The sequence below is a fragment of the Octopus sinensis genome, linkage group LG11 (assembly GCF_006345805.1).
Source record: "Octopus sinensis linkage group LG11, ASM634580v1, whole genome shotgun sequence".
NCBI lineage: Eukaryota > Metazoa > Mollusca > Cephalopoda > Octopoda > Octopodidae > Octopus > Octopus sinensis.
Genome location: NC_043007.1, coordinates 62,594,009 through 62,620,412, shown reverse-complemented (window position 1 = coordinate 62,620,412; position 26,404 = coordinate 62,594,009). Strand labels below are relative to the sequence as shown.

Here is a 26,404-nt window from a genome sequence, read left to right as displayed (position 1 = left end):
AGTACGGGTCAACTTCTTTCCCAGTCTCTTCAGAAAATAAGTGTTCAGGCACTGAAGTTTGTTTTCTACCAAGAGGTGCTCCAAGTATTCTCCATTTCGGTTTGATGGAACAAGTACTTATGATGGGGATTGTCATAGCCTAATTGTGCATTCATATTTCTGCCAATGATGAGGATATTGTGTTTTGGTATAGATCATACAAGAAACAACAAATCATTGTAAAAATCTTTGACCTCTTGTTCATTGCTGACATTTGTTGGGCTGTAGCAGCAGGTGACAGTAGTAGAAGGGTTACCATTGAAATTGGCAACTATTATTCTAGATGTTATTTTCTCAATACTGTTTAGTGATTTTAGGGCATGCAGGCTGAGTAATAATCCACACTGCCACACAAAAGTCCAGTTGTTATTGAGTTCATGATGAGATGGTGTTCCTGTACACACAAAATGCCAATATGCAAGTTGATAGCCGATGCAGCAAGTTCTGATATTTGAGAAGGATATGCAAATATCTTGGTATGATGAATAATATTGAAATCTTGGTGCAATCAATAACAGTTAACATCTTAGAGTAATGCATGATGACAGTGAATGATGGCAGGGATCAACTTGGCATTGTTCATGATGCCAAGTGAAACCTTGTTGCAATGAAACAATGACAGTGAAGTCTTGGTGTGATGAAACTTGAACAATAACTGTTTCATCAGAGGTACTATCTTTCCTCACAAGAATATTTATAAGTTCACATGGAGGTTACCAGATGGTAGCTCACTGAACCAGATCATGCCAATGGAAATTGGTGACAGTCACTGATAGTAAAAGAGCTTTTCCCAGGGTCAATGTATTTAGTAACAACCACTTGATAACTGCTACAGTGAGACTGAAAATTTGCAAAGTGAAGAAAAAGGGTTAGCAGCAAAAACAACTTGGCATCACCAAACTTAATCATCCTAACGCCAAACAATAGTTTATCCTGGAAATCTGTGTTGTTGCTGATACAATTGAGAACAATAGCCTAATTAACATCAAGTGGAATGGGGTGAAGAAAATTTGACTCGAAGCAGTAACCAATATCTTCAATATTGATAAGATAAAAGGAATAAGGAATTGCTAAAAGACAAGATGTTGGGAATGAAGTTATTGAAGGTCTGGGAGCAGGTCCAACTACCCTAAAAGTCCAAGGACAAAGAAGTCAAAAGGGATATCAGAAAAGACAAGTGATTTTTTTATGTTATGTGAAGCTGCAGCCAGGAGAGAAAAGACTACTGTTTATAAGATCACAAAACAGTGTTGTAGCAGCAACACCAGTCAGTCAGAAACAAAGATGACACCATTATAACAACTGAATAAGAACAAACATCAAGATGGGTCCAACACTTCCAGAAAGTGCTAAACTCTTCTACAAGACAAACTAACCAACTCTCAATCAAAAGAAGATGCTCCTAACATTGACTATTACCCCTACAGCAATTAAGACTAAGGAAGCTAAGCCATAAAGAGTAGTAAAGCATCCATCGGAGCATACTGGCTTCATTCCTTGTGAGCTTACACATGTCCTCAGCAGTCACAGCCCATATTTCACTACCATGTAGCATGGGTGTTCGTACACATGCATCATACAGTCTACCTTTTACTCTGAGTAAGAGGCCCTTTATCACCAGCAGGGGTAAGAGCTCTCTGAACTTTGCCCAGGCTATTCTTATTCTAGCAGCTACACTTTCAACGCACCCTCCCCTGCTAGTGACTTGGTCACCTAGGTAACAGAAGCTATCAACTACTACTAGTTTTTCTCCCTGGAATGTGGCAGAAGTTGTTCTCTGCACATTTTCAGTGTTTATTGCTCCTGAGCATCTGCCACATACAAAAACTATCTTCCCAGTTAGCTTTCCTTTGATATTGTTGCACCTCTTAAGTGTCCATAGCTTACACAGGGTACATCTTATAGAGTTTCTACCCATGCCTTTTCTACAGATTGAGCAGGGCCATCTACCTGAAGGGATTTGTGGTTTGTCTACCTTCCTACTTATTAGGACTTTGGTTTTAGCTCAGTTGACTCTAAGGCCCTTCGATTCTAATCCTTGTTTCTACACTTGAAACTTCTCCTCTAGTTCTAATAGTGACTGAGCAATTAGAGCAAAGTCATCAGCATAGAGGAGCTCCCAGGGGCATCCTGTCTTGAATTCCTCTGTTATTGCCTGGAGGACTATGATAAATAGGAGGGGGCTGAAGACTGAACCTTGGTGAACCCCTACCTCTACCCGGAATTCTTCACTGTACTCGTTGCCAACCCTCACCTTACTGACAGCGTCCCTGTACATGGCTTGCACAGCTCTCACTAACCATTCATCTATCCCTAGTTTCCTCATTGACTACCAGATAAGGGATCAGGGGACCCTGTCAAAGGCTTTCTCCATGTCAACGAAATCCAGGTACAGAGGTTTATCTTTGGCTAGGTATTTCTCCTGCAGCAGTCTTACCAGAAATATAGCATCAGTGGTGCTTTTCCCTGGCACGAACCCAAACTGCATATCATCTAAACTGACTTTCTCCCTAATTAGTTGGGCTATGACCCGCTCCATGACCATCATTACCTGATCCAACAACTTGATACCTCTGTAATTATTGGTATCTAAAGCGTCACTTTTACCTTTGTAGCAGTTGACTATGGTGCTGCTACACCAGTCATTAGGTATAACTACTTCATGTATCACCTGGTTAACTATATGGGTGACTAGGCTATAGCCGACACTGCCAGATATTTTGAGCATCTCTGCAGTGATTCCTGATGGGCCGGGGTTTTTCCCTGTCTTCATACTCTTAATTGCTTTATCTACCAAGGTACTGTCAATTCGGACAGCTGGTCCCTCTGTTGGGTTGACATTCGGCAGACTCTCTTTCTCTCATTCTTTTCTTTATTGAGCAATCTTTCATAGTGGCGTCTCCAAGCCTCTCTCTTCACAGCCTCATGTAGTGCAAGTGAACCATCATCCATGCGGACACATTTCTCTCCTACAACATCATGATTCTCTCTCACACAGTCTTGCAACACGAAATACCTCAAGTCTTTGATCCTCACAGTGCAGAACATTGGCAAATATTTTATCTGCTTCCCCTCTGGCTAAATAAGCCTGTTTCCTAGCTTCCCTTCAGGGAGTCTGATACAATTCCCTGCTACCACCATTCTTCCAGTCCTAAGCCTGTTTCTTTTCTCTAATAGCCCTGTCAACAACATTATTCCACCACCACGTTATTTTGGGTCGAGAGGGGACTTTTCACTATCCACAGATCTGGTCAGTGGCCCTCAGCAGGTTGTTCCGTAGAAACTTCCAGTTGTTTTTTACATTGTGTGACGCTATATCCCCTTCTATTTCGTCAAAGGTTTCAAATAACAGGTCTCTAAATCTCTGTCCATTCGCAGGATCTTTAAGCTTCCAGACTCTTCTCCTCCATGCTGGTCATCTTCTGGGCAACCACTTAGCCCTGATCCTGAAGTCACTAACTACCAGTTGATGTTGTGGGGTACATTCTTTGCCTGGGAAGGTTTTGGCATTTATAAGCAGCCATCTTTCTCTTTTTCTGGCAAGGATGTAGTCAATTTGGCTAGTGTGTCTGCCAGAATAGTAGGTGACTAGGTGACTGGCAGGTTTCCTGAAATTAGTATTGCAAACCATAAGATCATTTGCATTGCAGAACTCCAGCAGCCTGGTTCCCTCCTCATTGCAGGAACCAAAACCGTAGTCTCCATGTATGCCATGGAAGCCCCCTGTATGTTGTCCAACATGTCCATTGAAGTCACCAGCCACAAAGAAAAGGTCTCTGTCATTTGTCAATGCGGTAGTCAGCAAGAGGGTGTAATAGAATCGGTCTTTCTGTCCATCGGGTAGCCCCGGCTGAGGGGCATAGGACGAGATAATGGTTGCTAACCCATGATGAAGCACCAATCTAATCTTAAGTATTCTGTCACCTACTCTGACTACCTCAATTACCTTATCCACCCATTTCTCCACAAGAAGTATACCCACGCCCCTGACCCCATCAGTGTTCCCTGCCCAGAAAATTTTGTACCTGTGTTCTTTGCCTGTGGAGAACCTAGCGGAACCTCCTCTCTACCTTACTTCTTGGAGGCAGCACATATCAACACATTTCCGTTTGTATCACGAACTTCTGGATACGTATTCCTTCGGCGGAGGTAAAAAAAATCGTGATGGGGAATCTGAGTGCATGCGCTAGTTTATATAGGGTGGTGGTGGAGGAAGTCTTGGCAAGGCAAGTGGTAATTGAAAGAGAGAGAGAGAGACAGACAGAGTGAGGCCAAGAGTAAGAGATAGACGGAGTGAGGCACAGAGAGAGAGAGGGGTTAGTGGTCAGAACACAAGGGAGAAAAACATTCTTTTGGGATTTGTGTAGCATAATTTAACGAGACCTCAAATGTTGATAATATTAAAATAGAATTGAAAAATCTGAGAGTTTTCAGTCAGCCAATCTAAGACAAAATTATATATATATATATATATAAACACCCATATATATGCACAGTATTAATCCTGTAGAGGTGTAGGTAATTAGCAATAAGAACAACATGATAAGTTTTAAAAGATAATCTAGTCTGGAGAAAGAACCAACATAAATAAGAGCATATATATTACAATAATAATCAGTTTAATCCAACTCAGTAGCAGGTGGTGAGATGATGGTATTAGTGGAAAGTGTTATTAAAATAAGCAAAGTAGCTAGTTAGAAAAGTTCAATAAGAGATGAAAGTAGTAACTATACTAAGAAGTAATGTTTATCGCAATACTAGTATGGTTGTTTGATGTTACTATCGTTTTAACCCCAGGCAGATCCTCTGCCAGTGGGTTACTGATGCACCCTGCATATACTGCAAGCAGGGGAGCGAACCCCTTCCATCCTCTAGCAGATGACAGGATCATGAGGCTGAATGGTTTTGGACTACATATGTCTGTCTTCAACAGGATGGTTCACTCCCCTACTTGCAATTGATACAAAGGTTGCACTGGTAACCAGCTGGTGAAAGATCTGCCTGTTATGGTAGTAACATTGAACAGCCATTTGATGTGAGGATAAACATTACTTCTTATTATCAAAATGTTATATATAAGAGTTTTTGTTGTTGTATTACTGCTTTTTAATAATTCCAGGTAGTTTTGCTGGAGCAGCATACTGGTATTAACCCTTTAGCATTTAAACCAGCTATATCTGGCTAAAATATTCTACCTGTTTTATGTTCAAACTGGCCAGATTTGGCCCCTCACACTTATCCTACAATATCATCCTAAAAATTAACAGTTACCTCATAAAAATTTGAAAGCTATAAGACAATACATGATTAATTCAAAACAATGTGACTAAATAAGTATTACATTTGACAAGAATAAGCTGAATGCTAAAGAGCTAAGGTAGTTGGTTTGATGTTCAGGAGCAATCTGCACATGGTCAATTTAGTTTATTGGTATAGTGATAATAGGTTGACACTGAAGAGATTATTGTAATTAAGAGTTGAGGAGGAAGAGGTCTAGAAGCAGAGATGGTGCAGATCCATATAGAACATATGTTTCTAGTAGCTTAGAATCAAGTTTCATTACTTTTCTCTCCATTATGACAGTGCAGTGTGTCTCAAAATAATTGTGCTTATGTGCCAAGTAAACATTATTGAAGTCTTGTATGAGATAGCTAGGAGTTACATACGTGTGCATTTGGTGTTATCAACTGATGTGAAATACAAGACAATGCTGTCTAGTTTTTTCTGTTTGTCTGGTTCTAATGTCAATTGCTTCTTGTGGCCTCAGTGAAGAGAAAATATTTCATTGAATGAAGAATACATGTAGAATGGTGGAAGCCTACACAAAGCAGGACAAATAGAAATAGAAGCTATATAAGTTAGTTGAAACATAGTTAATAAAGCAATTAAGCACAGAGAAGACAAGGAAATCTGCAGGTTCTACAGATAGTTGTTGATGAATCAAGTTATGAAAAAAGAGAGAAATAGTAAACTTAAAGCAAATACATTCAGGATGTAGAGCAAAGTTCAGAACTTGTAGCTAGTTCCAGAAAGAATTTAAAAGCAATGGTCAGACATTATCAGGGTCCTGTTCTAAGCTTCTCATATTCATAATAGTTCTTTAAACAATACAAAAATTCAGGACTGAATATTCTTAGAATTTTTTATATACTGATTACTTCGTTCTCATTGCAGTCTGCCAAAGAGAAACAAAGAAAGCTTAAAACCAGAAAGGGTCTGTTACTAATAACAGCTGAAGTAATAAACAGTAATAAATAGTTCTAAAACTGTATTGTCTTGACTGCAACATCAGCTAAAAGTAAATGAACTTTGGTAAGCATTGCTTGAATGTCCTTTTTAGCTCTGTTAACTGATAATATTTCCTAGATAAATAAAACACTTTCTGTAGCCTAGTTGTATCATTTGCAGTCATATAGAGTTGTTAGAATTTATGCACAATTCAATGAAGTTAGTGTTGTTAATGATCATTTGAAAAAACATCTATGGTAAAGGAATCTTAGAGAGCTACAGTTCTGAAAATGAAGATCTGAATAATAAAATGTTAAATGTGGAGTTTAGAGAATGAGATGTATGTCTATGGGGAATGGTATCCAAATAAAGATAGAAAGGATTTTAGACACACAAAACCATGTTTAAAAAAACAACAAAATAAAAACAATACAGAGTTTCAGGATTGAATGTTCTTTATACTCATTACTTAGTTAGCCTAAGACAAGCAAAGAAAGTTTTAAATCTGAAAAGGCTTGTTACTGATTACAAATGAAGAAATAAATAGTAGTAGAGAACACAAAATTATTTGAGAAGTGGTCTGGTTTGATATGTAAGGTGTATGCTTAGTACCAACAATGGGTGCATGAAACACAAAGTAGAATCTTTGGCAGGTATGAAATGAAGTCCAAAAAAGTGATCATATAAATATTGGATATAGTAAAAATATGGGAATGTAAGAAAAAGGTAGCAACAAAGGGTTCTTCTCTTAATGCCAAAAGAGACTGTATGAAAAGTGTGTTAGAAGCGTGGTGCAGGTATTGGGACATGAGACAATGAAGACAGAAAATCTACAGAGACAAGTGAATTATCGTACATGTGTAATGTCAACTTGTCTGAAAACTGAGTACAGATGAATCAAGAAGATACAGCTGCACATGTACAAACATGTGCTATGAATGAATGACACTATAAAATATTATAATTTATTTGGTGGAAGGTACTCGTGTCAAAGGAATGTATAATAATTACTAGTGAAGTTGATTCTTAGCATGCTGGGCCTAAATGGCTGAACGATACATGTCGAAGACGGGTGACAATATGTCATAGGGTAGAAAACGTCTGGTAGTTAAACAATGAGAATAATAAGAATAAGTATATGGCTATGGGTAGATGCAACTTCAATGTTAAGTGCACACAAAATGATGTTGGTCACTGACAATGTAGAATGATTTAAATCCAATATCAAAGTATTTAACATACATTTTTTTACATTTCTTTCTAATATTTAGATTTCTAAAATAACTAAACAATAAAAGAAAGAAAAAAATATAAAAAAGAAACAGGAAATTTATAAAATTCATAATAGAACAAAGGAAGAATGTTTATCAATTCATTAAAATTATAAATACTGAAAGTCTAGAATTACCAAAATTACACTATTTGATCAGGGGAAAATGTACTATCTTTATAAACTGTTTTTTAGATCCTCCAATGGCAGATAGGTATAATTCAAGTTATGAGTGAAGTTAGTGTTAAAATACTGATAAGTTGAATTAAGAAGATCTGGATGAATGAAATGTCAAATATGGAGTTTAGGGAATGGGATGTATGTCTCTAGGGACTGGTATCTAAATAGAGAGGGAAAGGATTTTAGATACACAAAGCCATGGTTATGACTAAGGCAGTCAGACTGTACTAATTGTAAAAAAAGCTTGCCTTTCTATGGTCTGTAAAACCTACCACTACTTTACAGTTATCTAAACTGTTATTAAGTTTTAATACAGTTCAACTATTTGAAAAATATCAAAGTGAAGCAGTAGAGTCCACGGAAACTAGCGATGGTCTGTACATACCAAATTGTTGGTACCAGAAGTTCACTAACTTGCCAGGAGGAAGAAGAGTGTGCCTCTTTACGTTTTAAGTTCAAATTGCACTGAAGTCAACTTTGCTTTTCATCGTGGGGAGGGGGCGTTAAATGAAATACCAGCTAAGTACTGGAGTCGATGTTACCGACTAACACCCTCCTTCAAAATTGCTAGCCTTGTACGAAAATTACAAACAATATTACTATTATTGTAAAAGCGGTGAACTGGCAGAATCGTTAGCACGCCAGACAAAACGCTTAGCGGCATTTCGTCTGTCTCTACGCTCTGAGTTCAAATTCCACCGAGGTCGCTGGAGTCGATGTAATCGACTAGCCTCCTTCCCAAGAAAATTTCTGGCCCTGTGCCTATAGCAGACATTAACCAGGATTATTATTAGAGGAATCAATTTAATCACTTTATCGTGGTTTATCAAGAAGCATTATCATTTTTGTAAAGGCAATAAAATCTATAAATTGCTCCTAGTTAATTGCCGTCAAACTAAACAAATAAAGCAGCAAAAATTTAAAATAAGAACCCTACCACAGACCGGAAGAAAGGGTGTGTTTGTGTATGTTGTAATTCCCTCGACCTATTCAATTGCAGTAGTCACAACTTTCACCACGTTCTCTTAAATCTTAATGAAGGAATCATTTAATATCAGAAGATAATCGAACACTTTGATAAAACTTCCTCAGTGACATCGACTTAATGGATCAAAGCCAACTCAGGATTACTTAACACCACAACAACGACAAAGATATATGTCGTAGATACACGAATAATTTAATCCGTTTGATCATTAATATTTACACAACAATTAATAATGTTTCAAGAGATCATTACGCAGACACTGACACGAAATAAGTAATTCGATTAGGAAACAAACAAACAAAAAAATTGGTAGGTGTTTACACATCTGTAGTTATGCTGTTTCAAAGATATAATATATGTTGTTGAATACTAAGTAAACCTATACAAATATAGACAAGAAGAAACTTAAGTCTAACTTCACCTATCATGGGAATCGTAGGCAGGTGCGAGAAGGGTGGCTAGCTGGTGATGGGTGACGAGAACATTTAGCTGTCTATTTATTTATAGTGTAACGGAGCGATACATTCCACGCAATTAAAAAAGAGCAGATATTGTCAATAAAGGCACTAACAAAACATTAAAGAAACCCCTGTAATCCAATTATCAATATTTCACACCAAACTATGTACATATATTTTGGTGGTGCAACTGATGCTTTGCATCGCCTCATAAAATGAGTCAACGAGAGAGCGTCTATATCGTCACTCTAACTGCTAGAAATAACAGTCAAATTTTCTTTCAAATTACTCCCCCTACCTCGTTATTAAAAAGGAAATGACACGATATATAAATGTAATCCTAGATAACCCTAAACAAACGGGATGTGAGCCACGGCCGGAAATCTTTTGATGATAAGTTTGCTTCATCAGTGATGTGGAGTTAAACAACGCAAGAAACTTATACATGAAACGTTATGTATCAAAACACATGAAAAAAAAAATACTATTCTTTTTGTTACAGATAAATTATCACTTGCTTGAAGGTCCTGTGCAAATTCAGAGGCGCAAGGGACCGACTAAACTGATATATATATATATAATAAAATTATCAGAAACTGCGAAAATATGGAGGTGAGTGAATTTATAGTTACACCTACATATTAACATCGACGCTTTAGATTTGTAAGAAAAAGAAAAAAAGAGAGAGAGTTATTAGAATCATGCATAACAACATGTGTGAAACTGTTCCATGAATTTATGTTAGTTGCAGATTCTGAAGTTACATCATGGGGTCCTCTTACACATCCTAGATACACAGTGACACACCTGCATAGCGATCTTACTTGATCGTCTTCTTCTCAAGCATCTAATTAATAACGGTTTACCTTATTGCAGTAACAAACTTGTTTGCAGGTGGAATATCGTCACAAACGAAAGAATGCCACAATATTGATCAAAATCTGTGGCTAGTTAAATGATGAAAACTAGTGCAGGTTATAAATAACACAATAAACACAACAAACTAACACTTATGTAGTCGCTCGATCTGCTAGAACTAGTAAAATAAATTCCAGCTCACTTTTTTAAAAGGGAAAGAACACATAAGACTGTGTAATCTTTCCAACACACTAGGAAAATAAAAATAGACAACGTGGGAATATCTTTGATTACAGGTATGTTTAATTAGGGCCGACCTGATGGTGAACAAGCAATAAACATAACTGCTTTATAGTCAGAGGTCTGATAACAATCAGCAACAATAGAAAATAATAATAATAATAATATATAGATAGATAGATAGATTCTTGTAAAACAAATATAGCGGCATTTTTTCGATATCGAGAGAATGCCAATATAGCTTTATATAGTGACATTCCAAAGACTGACTCAAGAAGTATTATTTAACCAACTCAGCAGTTTTGGAACTTATGTACTGTTGATACGTCACTCAAAATAAAATGAGAACAAAACTGAAGAAATGAAAATTTAAAAAATGCAGAATAGTTAAAGCTGTTTTGTTAAGTTATACACTATTATTATTAACATTATTCTTTTTTATTTATAAGTATTTCTGAAAACCATAATTTGCATACATTTTACTAGGAAGAGGAAAAATGTACTCTTCTGCTTGTTTCCTTCCTTTTCACAGAATAAGCATACATACATATATATATATATATATATAATATATATATATATATATATATATATACATACATACATACACATACATACGTATGTATGTGTCGGACTTTTTTTAAACCACCAAAGAAGTAAAAAGATTCGAGGCTTGTTTTGGGCAAACTTGGAAACGAAAAAAAAAGTCTTCTATGCATGCATTTGACGTACACACAAATCAGATAGATTGACGTGAAGCTGTAACTTAACTGAAATTAACAGAAAATAAAACAATTTTTTTCCAAATTGAAAGCGTAAGATAATTCTATAACAAGCGGTGTAATCACAGCATACAACACTCATTATTGTTGAAATTGACGTACACTTACGCTGTCTGAAGCCAGGTGGCACATCCATCCCTATGACAGCAGGAGTTCGGTCTGACTAAAACTGGCTGACGTAGATACACGTCGCACACAACTTACTTTAGTGTTCATCAGCAATGAAGAGCTATGTAAAGGGAACTAACTTAAACACAGTTACGAAATGCTCCGAGCCAACTTCCTTTATTGTTACTCATATATTTTTAGCGTGTTTATTTATAATTGTCTACAGGAATGGAGTAGATGATTCTTCCAAGGAGTCAAGGGCCAAAATGCTTGTATGAGCGAGGTTTTCTTCTCTGAAGACCTTCTGCCGTTCAGCTCTCACTTGATTTTCTTACTACTACTTAATATTTTTTAGCGTGTTTATAACTGTCTACAGGTATGAGTTACACGATTCTGTAAATTCAGATATTTAAATCAATTGCAAGATTTTACAGCTGGGTTTTTTTTTTTAATGCAAATTATTTTACTATGAACTACATCATCAGCTACTCAATCGGCAACGGTAGGCGCTAAAGGATGCGACGAAACATGGATTAACAAGAGAACTTCTACGTAATGGCTTGATCCAGTAAAAGTAGTTGATAAATGTCCTTAAAAAACCACATCCATCATCAAAATGGAAGTACACATTAAGTAATATAGTCTTAGATAACCATGACTCTGAAAAGATGAACTGATAGCTGCACTGCCTTTGGTTACGGGTCTGCTCGATCACGGTTGATGTGCTGCTAAAAGCAATTAGGCAGATGAAAGTTCCTATAGAATGACAAAAAACTTCTATGTAAATGCTTGACCTGAAGATTTAAGCAGCCAAATTTCCCTTAAAGTTCATAAACAATTTTTCACTGAACTCCAGTATTACTTAAGAAAGTAGGAATTGTAGTGTAACTTGTAGGCTAAGGGCTTAAAGTGGCGATGTTTAACATCAAAGTTTCCGTCGATTTCCGTAAAAAATGTAAACACTGAATCGGCCATACATACATACATACACACATACATACACACACACATACATAGATACATACACACACACATACATGCAGACATACATATACACATACACCGAGTAAAAAATTTCAGTTATCTCTCTCTTTCACACATTACTCTCTCTGTGTCTTCGCACACACTAACAGAAGCACTTCACTTACACAACATACTGTCTGTCTCCCACACCCCATCAAACACACACACACACACACACATGTACATCAATGCTTGCCATGCACGGTAACTTCAAAAGAACTTCCCTCGTCATACAATCGCTTTCTCTTAGTCTCTTTCGCTCTCATTACTTATGTAAAAAAATAAAAGTTTTTTACGGAAATCGACGGAAACTTGTGCTACGACAAGCGAAACATCGCCCTTAAAGTAGTCCCTATAATAGGGAGATCAGTTAATTGTGTTGTAATGCAACACCTTATAGAAACTAGGAGAAATCTACTTAATCAAAAGCATAGAAATGAAGATTCAGGAAGTCTGTTTATAAGCAGACTACAAAAGAAATATCTAGGGCAATTACAACAGATATGTATCAGTTACTGTCATTCCATTCAATATCTGTGTCTCTTAGTATGAGAGTTACAGCTGGCTGAATCTGTAGAATGCCAGCCTACATGCCAAAGGTAGGCTACTGTTCCTATAGGCGGCGAGCTGGAAGAATCGTTAGCACACCGGGCGAAATGCGTAGCCGTATTTCGTCTGCCGCTACCTTCTGAGTTCAAATTCCGCCGAGGTTGACTTTGCCTTTCATCCTTACGGGGTCGATTATATAAGTACCAGTTACGCACTGGAGTCGATATTATCGATTCAATCCGTTTGTTTGTCCTCTCTGTGTTTAGCCCCTTGTGGGTAGTAAAGAAATAGGTAGGCTACTGTTCCTATCCTGTCAGCAGCTCTGTGGTGTCATTATAACATACTCATATCTCTCAAAAACCCATTTTATCCATTTTAAACTAGGTAACATATGGAGATACAGCTCATAGATGGAAAGAACAAGAGTGCTAAAATTGATCAGAGTACAGGAAAAAACTAATACAAGAAAATTCATTTCCTCCCATAGACATTAAATTGAAAAAAAGAAAGTTTAAATATGAGGGATTATTAAGAACCAGTGCTAAACACTAACTTAATGGCATTTATCGAATGAGATAAATCTTCCTCTATTGGATCTCTTGTCTTTTACTTGTTTCAGTCATTGGATGGTGGCCGTCTTGAAATTGACAATACTCATTTTGTTAGTCTCGTTGGCCAAATAACAAACTCACTAGAAAGTAAACAAACCAGCATTATAGCCTCGGGTCGACCAAAGCCTTGAGAGTGGATTTGGTAGATGGAACTGAAAGAAGCCCGTCATATATACATACACACACACATGTATACACAAGTATATATATCGATGTGTGTCAAAGGCGGCGAGATGGCAGAAACGTTAGCTCGCCGGGCGAAATGCGTAGCCGTATTTCGTCTGCCGTTACGTTCTGTGTTCAAATGCCACCAAGGTTGACTTTGCCTTTCATCCTTTCAGGGTCGATTAAATAAGTACCAGTTACGCACTGGGGTCGATGTAATCGACTTCATCTCTTTGTCTGTCCTTGTTTGTCCCCTCTATGTTTAGCCCCTTGTGGGTAGTAAAGAAATATATATATCGATGTGTGTGTCTGTGTTTGTCCCTCCATCACCACTTGACAAGCGGTGATGTGTTTATGTTGCCCTAATCTAGCAGTTCAGCAAAAGGGATCAATAGAATAAGTATTACACTTAAAAATAAGTTCTGTGGTCGATTTTTCAAGTAAAAGCCTTCAATGTGGTGGTCCATCATGGCCACAATCAAAATGACTGAAACGAGTAAGAGAATAAAAGAATAATGAAGAAAAAACAACATTGGTTCAATGACTAATATTATTTTAATCATTTCAGCAAATATGCAGCAGTCAATTCTGAATATATTTCAGTTTTATTAGTTCTCTTAAGTGAAGCATAAACTTCACCATTCTTGTCAAAGTAGTGAAAATGTACAATATTGTCCATATGTATATTTTAAAAATTAAATCACTGGCATTAATTACTCAGAGGTCATCCAGATGTAAAATAATAGTTAAGTGTTTGTATTTAAATTATCAAAAATATAAGAAACTTGTTTTACAACAGATTCATATAAAAAAGATGAATTCAAGGTCAGGCAATGAAGTAGCCAGAGCAGTTTTGGAAAACCTAAATGGCTTTGATCTGAACAGAGCAAGCTTCATTTCTGAAAATATTTCACACAGCAATATTTATTTCATATTTTACAAACTATTTATAAACACAGCAAACTGCCAGGTTTCACCCATGTATTCTACAGTATCAGGCAAAATAAACCATTTGTAAGGTATTGAAAGAAATAGTAGTATAAACAAGTGAATTCAGTTTATCACTGTTATTCACTGTATTGATACCGGTTTAATGCAAGGCTTTGGTTCAAACACTCTACCATTTCTGCAATCTCAGCTTGGAAAAATAAAGATGATTTATTAATAATTCTTTTAATCTTTATAAGCAATGATATTAAAGGAACAATAAAACAGTAATCTATTTTATCTTGTCACAATGAGTGAACTGTTGATAAAGTTAAGATTAGCAAAAATATTGTTACAATACTTCAGCCAGATTACAGCCACCTCACTCAGATTCCCAGCATAGGACCATGGCCTAATTATCTTTCCATAAAAGGCATGACCAACTCCATAAACTCAATTATATTACTATGAAAGATATGACTGTCAATATAAATGTTTGTTGATGAATCAGTATTGGCTGGCATGTAAACAAGTAGGGGTAGTAGACATTACAGAAAAGTTGTGTAAATTCCCATCAAATTGTATTTCAAAATGTTCTAGAAGCTTCACCTAGGGTTATCCGAGTATTGAAGCCTCAGATAAAGCCACCTTAGACTCTACAAGGAATTCTGTTGTTTTTGACTTTTTTCTTGTTTTTGTATAACATACTTTGTACACCATGCTTGACAAAGAGTAATAAACCTTGTGCTGTAATACTGATACACATAAATACATATCTATGTACATGCAAATATCTTTCTATACAATTACCTGCCTCATTCTGTTTATAATAACAATGTACATGCATCATATAACAGTAATAACACATTTTTGCTATCTTATTCATCATAAAATGTTAAATAACACACCTGCTATAAAGCATGTTTTTCAATATAATTAATTCACTTATGAAGGCAGTGAGCTGGCAGAGTCAATAGTACACTGGACAAAATGCTTAGCAGCATTTTGTTTGACTACATTCTGAGTTTAAATTCTGCCAAGGTTGAATTTGCCTTTCATCTTTTTGGGGTCAATAAAATAAGTACCAGTTGAGTACTGGGGTTGATGTAATTGACTTACCCCCTGCCCCAAAATTCTTGGCCTTGTGCCAAAATTTGAAATCAATATAATTAATTCAGTTGCATGTGTGTCACATATAACTTTTTGAGACAATAAATTTATGGAAATGAATATTGTATGTGTACAGTCAGGCAAAAATATTGTTCGTACGGGTATGTATAAATATTTGCATCTATATATTTTGACATATTCTACTGAAGATAGCAAGGCCAGAAATCAATCTACTATTAACCACCTTTTCCAAAAAGTCTTATTCATTTTTTTTTCATCTGCCCGCTTACAATATGTACTAAAGGTGTATAGACATGGTTTCTAGAGCCATTTGGCATCTATTTCTAGTGTGTTTGTAGGATCTATCCACACCCTTTAATATAATTATATTATATATTTATAAATTAATGTAATTGACATATATATATACATATCATGAGTAAGCACATAAATGCAAAACAAGGTGAAAAAATTTAGCAATTCAACACCGAGGGTAGTGTAATGTGCTTTTTTATTAAAGCTGCAAAAATATCACCAAAATCCTGCTACTCAGAGTTCCATGTTCCCATTCATTGGGCAGTTGTGATGTTTTTGCAGTTTTAGGTGCAGGAGTGGCTGTGTGGTAAGAAGATTGCTTCCCAACCACATGTTCCAGGTTCAGTCCAACTCCATGGCACCTTGGGCAAATGTCTTCTAATATAGCCTTGGGCTAACCAAAACCTTCTGAGTGGATTTGGTAGATGGAAACTGAAAGAATCCCATTGAATATATATATATATATATGTATGTATTTGTGCATATATGGGTACAGGACATGTATATATATATATATATATATATATAGTTAATCCAAACAAGAAAACACAGAAAAAAACCCAAAAAAACACAGCAACGCGAGGACGTGGAACAATTAAAGTATTATTTGACGCTCAGGAAAGAAGGGAAGGAGGGTTTAACGTTTCGAGCGGAGCTCTTCGTCGGAAACAAGGAGAAGGAAAGATCCCGAGAAGGGAAGACAGAAGAAAAAAATATTTTTGCTGGTGGTGCTCAAGAGATCACATGTTGAAAGAACAGAAGCTGACAGGTAGACGAATCATGATTTTTAAAAACAAGAGAGTTTCAAAGACAAGGAATGTGTGTGGGTGCGTGTGTGTGTGTGTGTGTGTGCAAGGATGACAAGTGCGTGTGTGTGTGTATGTATGGTGAATTATTGGCATGGCAAGCTAGCTGTCATAAAGGAGTAGCACTCCTTTGTATTCAGCCAGGTCAAAAAACAAAGGGGTATATGCGTGTGCGTGTAAGTATATGTATCATGTGTGTGTGTTGTTTGTAGTGTGTGTGTGTATGCGTAGAGTTTGGGTGTGTGGTGAGTAACTGTGCTTAACCTAGTGTATGTGTGCGTGTGGGTTCATTTGTGTGAGTGTGTATGTATGTACGTGTATGTGTGCGTTTGTATGTGTTTATGTGTATGTGTGCGTGCGCGGATAGGTGTATATTGTGTATGTATATCTGTCGGTGTGTATGTGAGTTTGTGTGTGTTTGTACGTGTGTATGTGTGTGTGCGTGTGAGATTTCTTTATTTAGAACAGGGTTTCTCAACGGGAGCCATATATATATATATATATATAGATGTTGATGTGTTTATGTCTCAGTAACTTAGTGGTTCAGCAAAAGAGACCAATAAAATAAGTACTAGGCTTACAAAGAATAAGTCCTGGGATTGATTTGTTCGACTAAAGGTGGTGCTACAGCATGGCACAGTCAAATGACTGAAACAAGTAAAATATCTATATATAGTGTGTAGTGAATAAACTGTTGTCTAAATTACGCAAAAATGAAAATAGCACTGACGTCTCGTTTTAGCAGATATATTTACCAAAATTACATAAAAATATCTTGAAATACTACAGAGGAAATGTATTGAATAAAATCACCATTGGCTTCAATCTAACCAACCAGATGACTTTGGAATCTTCCGCAACTTTTCTGGATGGTCTCCTCATTTAACTTGGTGAATGTTGCCATAATCTTTGCTTTCCATTCACCTCTGATGTTAGGAGTTTTGTTGGTCTCTCATTCAACTGTGCCCCATACATAATAATCAAGAGGGTTGCAATCTGGGGAGTTAGGTGGCTAGATGTTAGGGGTGACATAGTTGCAGAAATTGTCTGACAGCCATGACTGGGTTCTCCTGTTTGTGTGGAATGGTACAGAGTCCTGTTGCCAGACATAAGGTCTTCCAGCAGCCACCCTTTTGACCCAGTGCAACACTTCCTCCAACAGGCACTTTATGTAGATCTCCGTGTTGAGTCTGAGGTTGTGTGGAAAGATGAATGGCGGCATAACGTCACCATCACATGCGATTACTCTAAACACCATGATGTTGACTGGATGTTTGATTTTTATCACTCTCGGTACATGTCCTCAGATTGACACCCAAACACTCTGAAATGTTCGTACTGACGCTTCTGACTTAAATGTCAAGCACTACAGCATGTCGTTTCCAAATTTCTGGCAGAGTAAATTGTGTCACTGACCCTACGATATTGTATCGTCGATAAAATCAAAAACAAATAATGCGCATGCGCAAAATTGAAAGTATAAAATGGGGGAAATTCATCCATCGCCCCCTGTGCATATGTGTGTGTGTGGTGCCTTGTTGTACTGAAGAAAACTTCAAAAGTGCTAAGGCTGCTCCCCATGATAAAGAGGATTGGCCTGCGATAGTCCTGTGCCAGCATCACGTTAAAAAGCACCCAACACACGTTGTAAAGTGGTTGGCGTTAGAAAGAGCATTCAGTCATAGAAACCAAGCAGAATCAGACTGGAACCTGATGCAGTTCTCTGGCTTGCTGACACTCGTCAGACCGTCCGACCCATGCCAGCATGGGAGGCGGACGTTGAATGATGATGGTGATGATACACATCAGATGGACTTTATGGTTGCCGAGTAAACTTCTTACCACACAGGCACACCTGTGCCTTCCTTAGTGTAAAATGAACTACTTTGTACTGTCAGTTTTGTGTCATTTCTGTTTTGCCCTCAAAATCTTTTGGGATATCAAAGAGATGACACAAATATTACATTTGATGTGACTGTACTTCACCATTGTTGTTGTTTTAGAAGTCTTAGTATTACCGTGATCTGTCATTGCATGACTAAGCGCAGTTCTTAGTGTCAAGGATACGTCACAGTGAAATTTTATTTTATTTTTATGTGCCCGTATATTGAATATACTAATTATATTAATACCGACAGGTAATATTTATTGCCACTTCAACGTAGATGTTCTGTTAGAACAAATTGTGCTGCAGTAGAAGACAGTTTCTCTCATGGTATCTACCGCAGTACAGTTTGTTTTAATAACATATCCATATTTAAGTGGTGATAAATATTACCTCTCTGAATAAATTTATTCAAGATTGAATAGTAACCAAGGAATTTTTCGCAACACCTATTATGATCTTGGGTGCAACCTGCGGTGGTTAATGTGAAGCGTAAAATTCTGAATGAAATGAAATAAGTTTTAATAACTTAGTCACGAAGTTTGCGAAAACGTTGCTGTCTCGTGGTTCACGAAACACACATTGTTGTCTACGTCACTGTTTTTGTTGTTTACGTCTGCAAGGCCTGGGTTGCTGTCCACGTCGCTCAATATACAAGATGACAGGAAGTTCATGGGTAGTTCTTCGTTAATGTCAATCCAACAACGGCAATCTTATCTGCAATAAGTTGCGATAAAAAGCACTGGCTAAAACCAATACTTGAAGGTAAGGGGTCGTGTTCTTTTTTTCCTTCATCAAGAGAACATATTGTTATTGTGGATTGTTTTGGTGATTGTCGTGTATGTAATATCATCTTCCGCTGGGCTGTGACACTCTTCTATCAATGGGTATTTGTTTGGTGTTTTTATGCTTGAAAGCACCATCTTCAGTGATTACGTTGCTTTGTTTACATATTTATCTGTCACCACACCCACTAACACTCAACTACACATCATACAACACTTCATTAAGCATTTGTTTATTAAGTTGTAGATCTATTTGATCAAAATGAAGTTGTATGATAGTCATTCCCTGCCATTACAATATTTACATAATTTAAATACAATTTATACACCCCCCAGTAAATAATGCATATAGGATATATAGTCAATATCAACGTCATTTTGACACAACAATTGCGATATTATATAGTCTATAATATATATATATATATATACTTTATTAATAAAGCTACAATGACGTGTGTATATATATATATATTATATATATATATATATATATATATTATATATATATATATATATATGTGTGTATATATATATGTGTGTATATATATATATATGTGTATATATATATATATATATATATGCAATATATATGTATGTATATAAAAGTAAGTATATATATATATATATATATATATATATATATATATATATGCAATATATATGTATGTATATAAAAGTAAGTATATATATATATATATATGTATATACCAAAAATATATATATGTATGTATATATGCATATATTTATATACTTTTGGTATATATATGTAGGGGTGGGGGTGGCGATTCCTGCTGTGCTCTTTCGCCACAACTTTCTCTCACTCTTTATTCTGTTAGCCTGCTCGCTTAGCCAGCGTGGTGGCATCACTTGATGGCTAAAACAGTGCGAAGCGCATTGTGACCAGCGATGTGTTGCAACATCTGAAAGCCTGGTCGGTCACGTGATCGCGTGATAAATATATATGTATGTGTATATATGTATGTATTATATAGATATATATGTATTATATATATGTATATATGTATGTATATAAATATATGTATTATATATATATATATATATATATATATATATATATTATATATATATATATATACCGTCTGGCACCTGTGTCGGTGGCACATAAAATCACCCACTACACTCTCGGAGTGGTTGGCGTTAGGAAGGGCATCCAGCTGTAGAAACACTACCAGATCTGACTGGCCTGGTGCAGCCTTCGGGCTCCCCAGACCCCAGTTGAACCGTCCAACCCATGCTAGCATGGAAAACGGACGCTAAATGATGATGATGATGATGATGATATATAAATTAGAGAAGAACCACCATGTAGCAATTGAACAATGATATACTTAAATCATACAATATAGAACAAAATTAAAGATACGATAAAACATTTTCCTAGAACTAAATAAAATACAAAATGATAAATAAATAGTATGTAATTAGTAAATAGACTACACGTGTTTCGTGCTATATTTTCAAATTGATAGCAATAAAATCAATTCAATTTAGATATAGTCACTCATCAGGTCAAAGATAAAAACAATAAAATAATTAAATAAATGTACGTATATTATCTTATAAGAAAATATAAATATATATAAAAATACGTGATTTTACAATAAAAAATCGAACAAAATTCAACAATATATCTTGAAACAAAACCACGAAATATCTTATCGAGATAAATTTATTATAAACACTAAGTCATATGTATTAAGTTTAAAGATTTGGATCTTTTCCTTTTGAACGGCAGTTTTCAACACAATTTGTAGTTAACTAAAACACTTTTAAACTTTGTATACTGGTAGAATGTGTTTATAAAACATCATTTTTTCTTGGCTTTATTGAGAAAATTCTATATGTTGTAACATATTTCGACTTTAATTTTGAGCATTTCAGCAATTTTAACCAATCGCTGACCGCCATTTGGGGTGAAAACATTCCGTGCTGTATGAATATGTCCCTCGTTTAAGAAACAGATTGGGTTTATTTACATTTGCGAAGAAAAAAAGATACCCTTCCCCCACCCCTAACCCTAAAATAGATTGAAATGCAATAGATTGATACTAGGGTTATAATTATGGGTGACAATTTCATACGACACTGCTACGGAAAATGGGATTTTTTTCTAGCTGTGTCAAAGGAAAATATCACCCATAATTATAACCATAGTATCGATCTATTGCATTTCAAACTGTTTTAGGGTTTGGTTTAGAGTTAGGGTTAGGGGTGGGGGAAGGGTATCTTTTTTTCTTCGCAAATGTAAATGAAAAACTTTGCATAGGCGTTGCTGACCTCTGCTTGATATGTGGGTTTTCTTTTTTTTTTTCCTGTTATTACTTGTAATGCCGCACAAGCATCACCCACATACCAAAATTGCAATGTTTCCATAAATAGATTTTTTTTAAGGCATCCTCCAATGCATGAAGTATTCTGAAAGTACAAAGGCATAATCACTGTATATGATTATGTAATTATATATATATATATTCATTATCATCATCTGTGTGTGTGTATCCTTATCATTATTATTACTGTTTTAATGTCTGCTTTTCCATGCTTACATGAGTCAGATGACACTTGTTGAGACACATTTTCTATGGCTAGATGCTTTTCATGTTGTCATTCCACAACTTTTTTCCAAGTAAGGTCATAAACAAGTGGCATTCATTTGTATGGTGGGAAACTTTGTTTTCAATCAATGCACAGATGTCAACATCAGTGAAAACATAAACACGCATGTACACACACCTGTGTGTGTGTATTATTGATAGAATCAAAGTATTTTAATAATGTGACCACAGTAGGGTTGAGAACAACATACTAATCTCGGTGATGAAGGGCGTCAAAATACATTCTACATTCTTTATATGCAAAATCTTAAATGTTAAATTTTAAATTTAAATTTTAATTCACCTGAGGTAATCGATTTTTTCATGGCGTAATTGATTTGTTTGTCAATAAAAAATGCATCTGAAACAGCTGTAGTGAACCTCAGCCCATTTGTGTAATTATATATACACAAATACATAATTATATATAATTATATACACAGGGTGTGATGGGTAAATTGTTGCCATTTTATATTTTTAACTTTAGTCATGCACATTGTTTTTGATTTTGTTGACTACACAGTATAGTAGGGTCAGTTGGGCACCATCTGTGAGAAAAACAGCACCATGACACAATTCACTCTGCCTGAAATTTGGAAACAGCATGCTGTACTGCTTGGCATTCATGCTGGAAATGCCAATATGAATATTTCAGGGTGTTTGGGTGTCAATCTGAGGATAGTGCAGAGTATTTAGAAAGAGTTGGATGAGTCTAATGGTGATTACAAAGGTATGGCAGCTCGGAAAACTCACCCTGATCGTTCTGATAAGAAAAGAACCGAATTTGTTGGTGAGATCCCGGCCATGAATGACAATGATCTCTTTAAGTCAATCAATGAAACTTGGAACACACCAGTATCAGTTGATTACTTTATTTTATCAACTGTGGAAGGATAAAAGGTGAAGTTGATCTTGGCAAAATTTGAACTCAGAATGTAAAGGGTTGGGGCTTTTTATTGATTCTGTCAATCTTCCATGTTACTGGTTCTTTCTTTCTTGTCCTTAGAGGATTAAACAGTCATGCCAATTTTAATAGGATTTGAACTCAGAATTTTCAGGGATAAAGCTAGCATTAAGTCTAGTGCAGTTTCAACATACTTTAGTCTATATTCACTAATACTAATTTAAAATTTTGGCTCAAGACCAGCAATTTCAGTGGGTGGGTTAAGTTCTGTATTTAAGAGATGAGGAATTATGTACATTATTTAAATTTTATGGATATTTGTCCTCATCTTGTTTGTTGTTAACACAACATTTTGGCTGATATACCCTCCAACCTTCATCAGCCAAAACATTGTGTTAACAACAAACAAGATGAGAACAAATATCTGTCAAATGTAAATAATGTAAATCACAGTTGTAAGTGAGAAGTTTGCTTCCCAACCATGTGGTCTTGGGCTCTGCCCCACATGTTGTACCTTGGAAAAATACCTTCTACTACAGTCCTTGTAAGTGGATTTGGTAGATGGAAACTGAAAGAAGCCCATCGTATGTATATGTATGTATATATATATATATATATATATATATATATATATAATTTGTGCTATGTGTATAAGCAATGCATGGGGAAATTTCGAACCTGGGTTCTCATTGAGAACCCAGGTTCAAAATTTCCCCAAGACACCTGATGAAGGTTGGAGGGTATATCAGCCAAAATGTTATGTTAACAACAAACAAGAAAAGGACAAATATCCATCAAATCTAAATAATGTATATAAGGGTTTAAGTTGATTACATCAACCCCAGTGCTCAACTAGAACTTTTTTTAGTAACACCAAAAGGATAAAAGGCAAAGTCAACCTCAGTGGAATTTGAACTCATAATGTAAAGATAGGTGAAATGTTGCTAAGCATTTTACCCAGCATGGTAATGACTCTATCAGTTTACTACATAAAATATTAGTTAATATTGATTTATTACATTGATACAAAGCCTCACATTTATTATGGACAGCCATTTACTTAACCTCAGTCTGTTACTGGTACTTATTGTATTTATCCTGGAGAGATGAAAGGCAAAGCTGTTGATCCTAGTTAGATTTAAATTCAGAATAAAAAATGACAGAATTAAATACAACTAATCATTTAATCCAATAGCCTACTGTGTTTGACCTTTTTCACCACTGTATATGTCAGAATTTACATCAAGGTGACAGACTGATAGAAATAGTGGGGCACCAAAATAGGCAATAAAGTCTCAAAATATACAAGGGCTGATCCTGTCATTCGTTCCTCTTCTCCCTAAAACTTCTAGCTTTGTCCACAAAGCTTCAACTATCTGTTAGATACTGAGTGGATTTCCTAAATGTGTCAAAGTGGACTTAGACAAACCATATTATGTCATTCAGATTGTATCTTGACAGAACATTTTAGTTAGCAGACAGGGATTGTAAATAGTGTCAACTATTTCCAGTCCATAACTTTGCTAAATGCAGAGTTCAAGATTTTTGTCAAGGTGCGTGTAAAGAGGTTGGTCTTGTGGTCATTAGTATGATTGGGAGTATGGAGATCTGTGTGATATCTGACAGGTCTATCAGTAATAAACATGGTCAAATGTAATATATCATAGATGGTGGTAGTAGTAATAAACTTGACTTTCTTGGACTCTGATGCATTTAAATAAATCCAGAGCTTTTGAAAGGATTACTCATCTGTGCATGGTGGCAGTCCCCAGTGTAGCTATTTTCACTTCCACTTAGAGAGAATGAATTTGGTAGATAAAAACTGTATATCTATTTGTCTATCTATTTGTCTGTCTATGCACATATATATATATATATATATATATACATTCATACACAGTACACATATATAATATTATATACATATATATACACACTAGAGTACCCAAGCCATCAATAACGAATGTGGGTGTTTTAGTAAACTTTGTAATAATTACAATATTTTGGTTTGTATGTTTGAATATTCAGGTTTTCCAATTGGAGGCGTTGTTGAAAAATGTACATGATGAAAGTTGCTAATGAGAATATGAGGATGTAAATAAATATGCTAAAATAACTGAAAAATAAGTTATATTTATCACTACTCTAATATTATACAGTGGAGGTACATGGCTTAATGGTTAGGGTGTTGGACTCATGATCGTAAAATTGTAGTTTTAATTCCTGAACTGGGTGATGCATTGTGTTCTTGAACAAAATGCATCATTTCATGTTACTACAATTACTCAGTTGGTAAAAATGAGTAATCCTGCAATGGACTGGCATCCCATCCAGGGAGGAATATGGTTTTTGTATGCCAGAGAAACCAGGCATCTTGCCTTATACTCCTTATAGAGTAACGTGGACTAACCAAATATTATACAGGTTTGAATTATTTTTAATATGTACAATATGTTGAAGTCAGTGAGTCTCTCATTATTCTACATTGTTATTTTCTACAATAAACGCTCTGCCTAATTTCACAAATGTTGTGTAGATGAATTTAAGATTACAAAAATATATGCATATTTATACATATTTTATCTTTTACTAGTTTCAATCATTTGACCGTGGCCATGCTGAGGCACTGTCTTGAAGGGTTTTAGTTGAACAAATTGACACCAGGATTCTTTTTAAAGGCAGTTACTTATATTGGTCTTTTCTTGCTGAACCACTAAGTTGCAAGGACGTAAACACACCAACACCAGTTGTTAATCAGTGGAGGGAGACAAACGCAAATATGAAGATACACACACACATGATGGGCTTCTTTCAGTTTCCGTCTACCAAATCCACTCACAAGGCTTTGGTTGGTCCGAGGCTATAGTAGAAGACCCTTGCCCAAGGTGCCATGCAGTGGGACTGAACCTGGAATCATGTGGTTGGTAAGCAAGCTACTTACCACACAGCCATTCCTACATCTGAGTACATGATCTTACAAACATGTTACATACCTTTCCTTAAGGTTTTCAAAAGAAAGCAGGTTTGGTTTATGCAAAAGCAGCATAAACATATTTAACCCTTTCGTTACCAAACCGCCCAAAGCCACCCGAAAAAAATTTTGGTTAATGTGACCAAACTGCCCAAAGCCGCCCGAATTTACCTATTCATATTTAAATGAGAATATCAGAGCAAATCTCTTTAGTACATTCGTGAAAACACGTGATTATGCTTCGTAAACAGTTCATCGACAGTTTTGTACTACGATCAACGTGTAATTTTAATTCCCTGAATTTTGGGAGATTTTTTTCCACATTTTTTTCGGCATCGATTTTTCTTCAACTTTGAAAATGGATAGGAGTTTCATGTTATCAAGCATTGATTCCAAATTGGAAAATTTGTGAAGCAAATACTGGGTACTGTTGTGGATTTAGTTTTTATACAGGGAAACTAATGTTAGTCAGCATGGCTTAGGGTATGATGTGGTCTGGAAGTTATTGTTTGAAGCGATCAATGTGGAAACAAACTTACGCAGAATGTAAACAAACACAAAATGGGGGTTCAAATTTCGGAAAA

At 35.9% G+C, this 26,404-nt stretch overlaps 2 protein-coding genes across 5 annotated transcripts in view; one reads left to right on the top strand and one right to left on the bottom strand.

Moving 5' to 3' along the window:
* Nucleotides 1-11,293, bottom strand: part of LOC115217074 (protein YIF1B) — a 62,567-nt gene extending 51,274 nt beyond the window's left edge. The window contains exon 1 of one of the 3 annotated variants that reach the window (XM_029786662.2): nucleotides 11,152-11,293. In XM_029786662.2, coding sequence (XP_029642522.1) covers nucleotides 11,152-11,179 — 28 coding nt within the window. In that variant the 5' untranslated portion in view covers nucleotides 11,180-11,293. Of the gene's footprint in view, nucleotides 1-6,099; nucleotides 6,146-11,145 lie in introns of those variants that run through there. The other 2 variants (XM_029786661.2, XM_036507579.1) reach the window with 2 other exon arrangements.
* A 7,855-nt stretch (nucleotides 11,294-19,148) lies between these two features.
* The window catches only part of LOC115217311 (golgin subfamily A member 5), a 42,088-nt gene continuing 34,832 nt past the window's right edge, over nucleotides 19,149-26,404 (top strand). Inside the window, exon 1 of one of the 2 annotated variants that reach the window (XM_029786963.1) lies at nucleotides 19,149-19,307. The gene's annotated coding sequence lies outside the window, so the exon portion shown is untranslated. The remainder of the gene's footprint in view (nucleotides 19,308-26,404) is intronic. The other variant, XM_029786962.2, reaches the window with a different exon arrangement.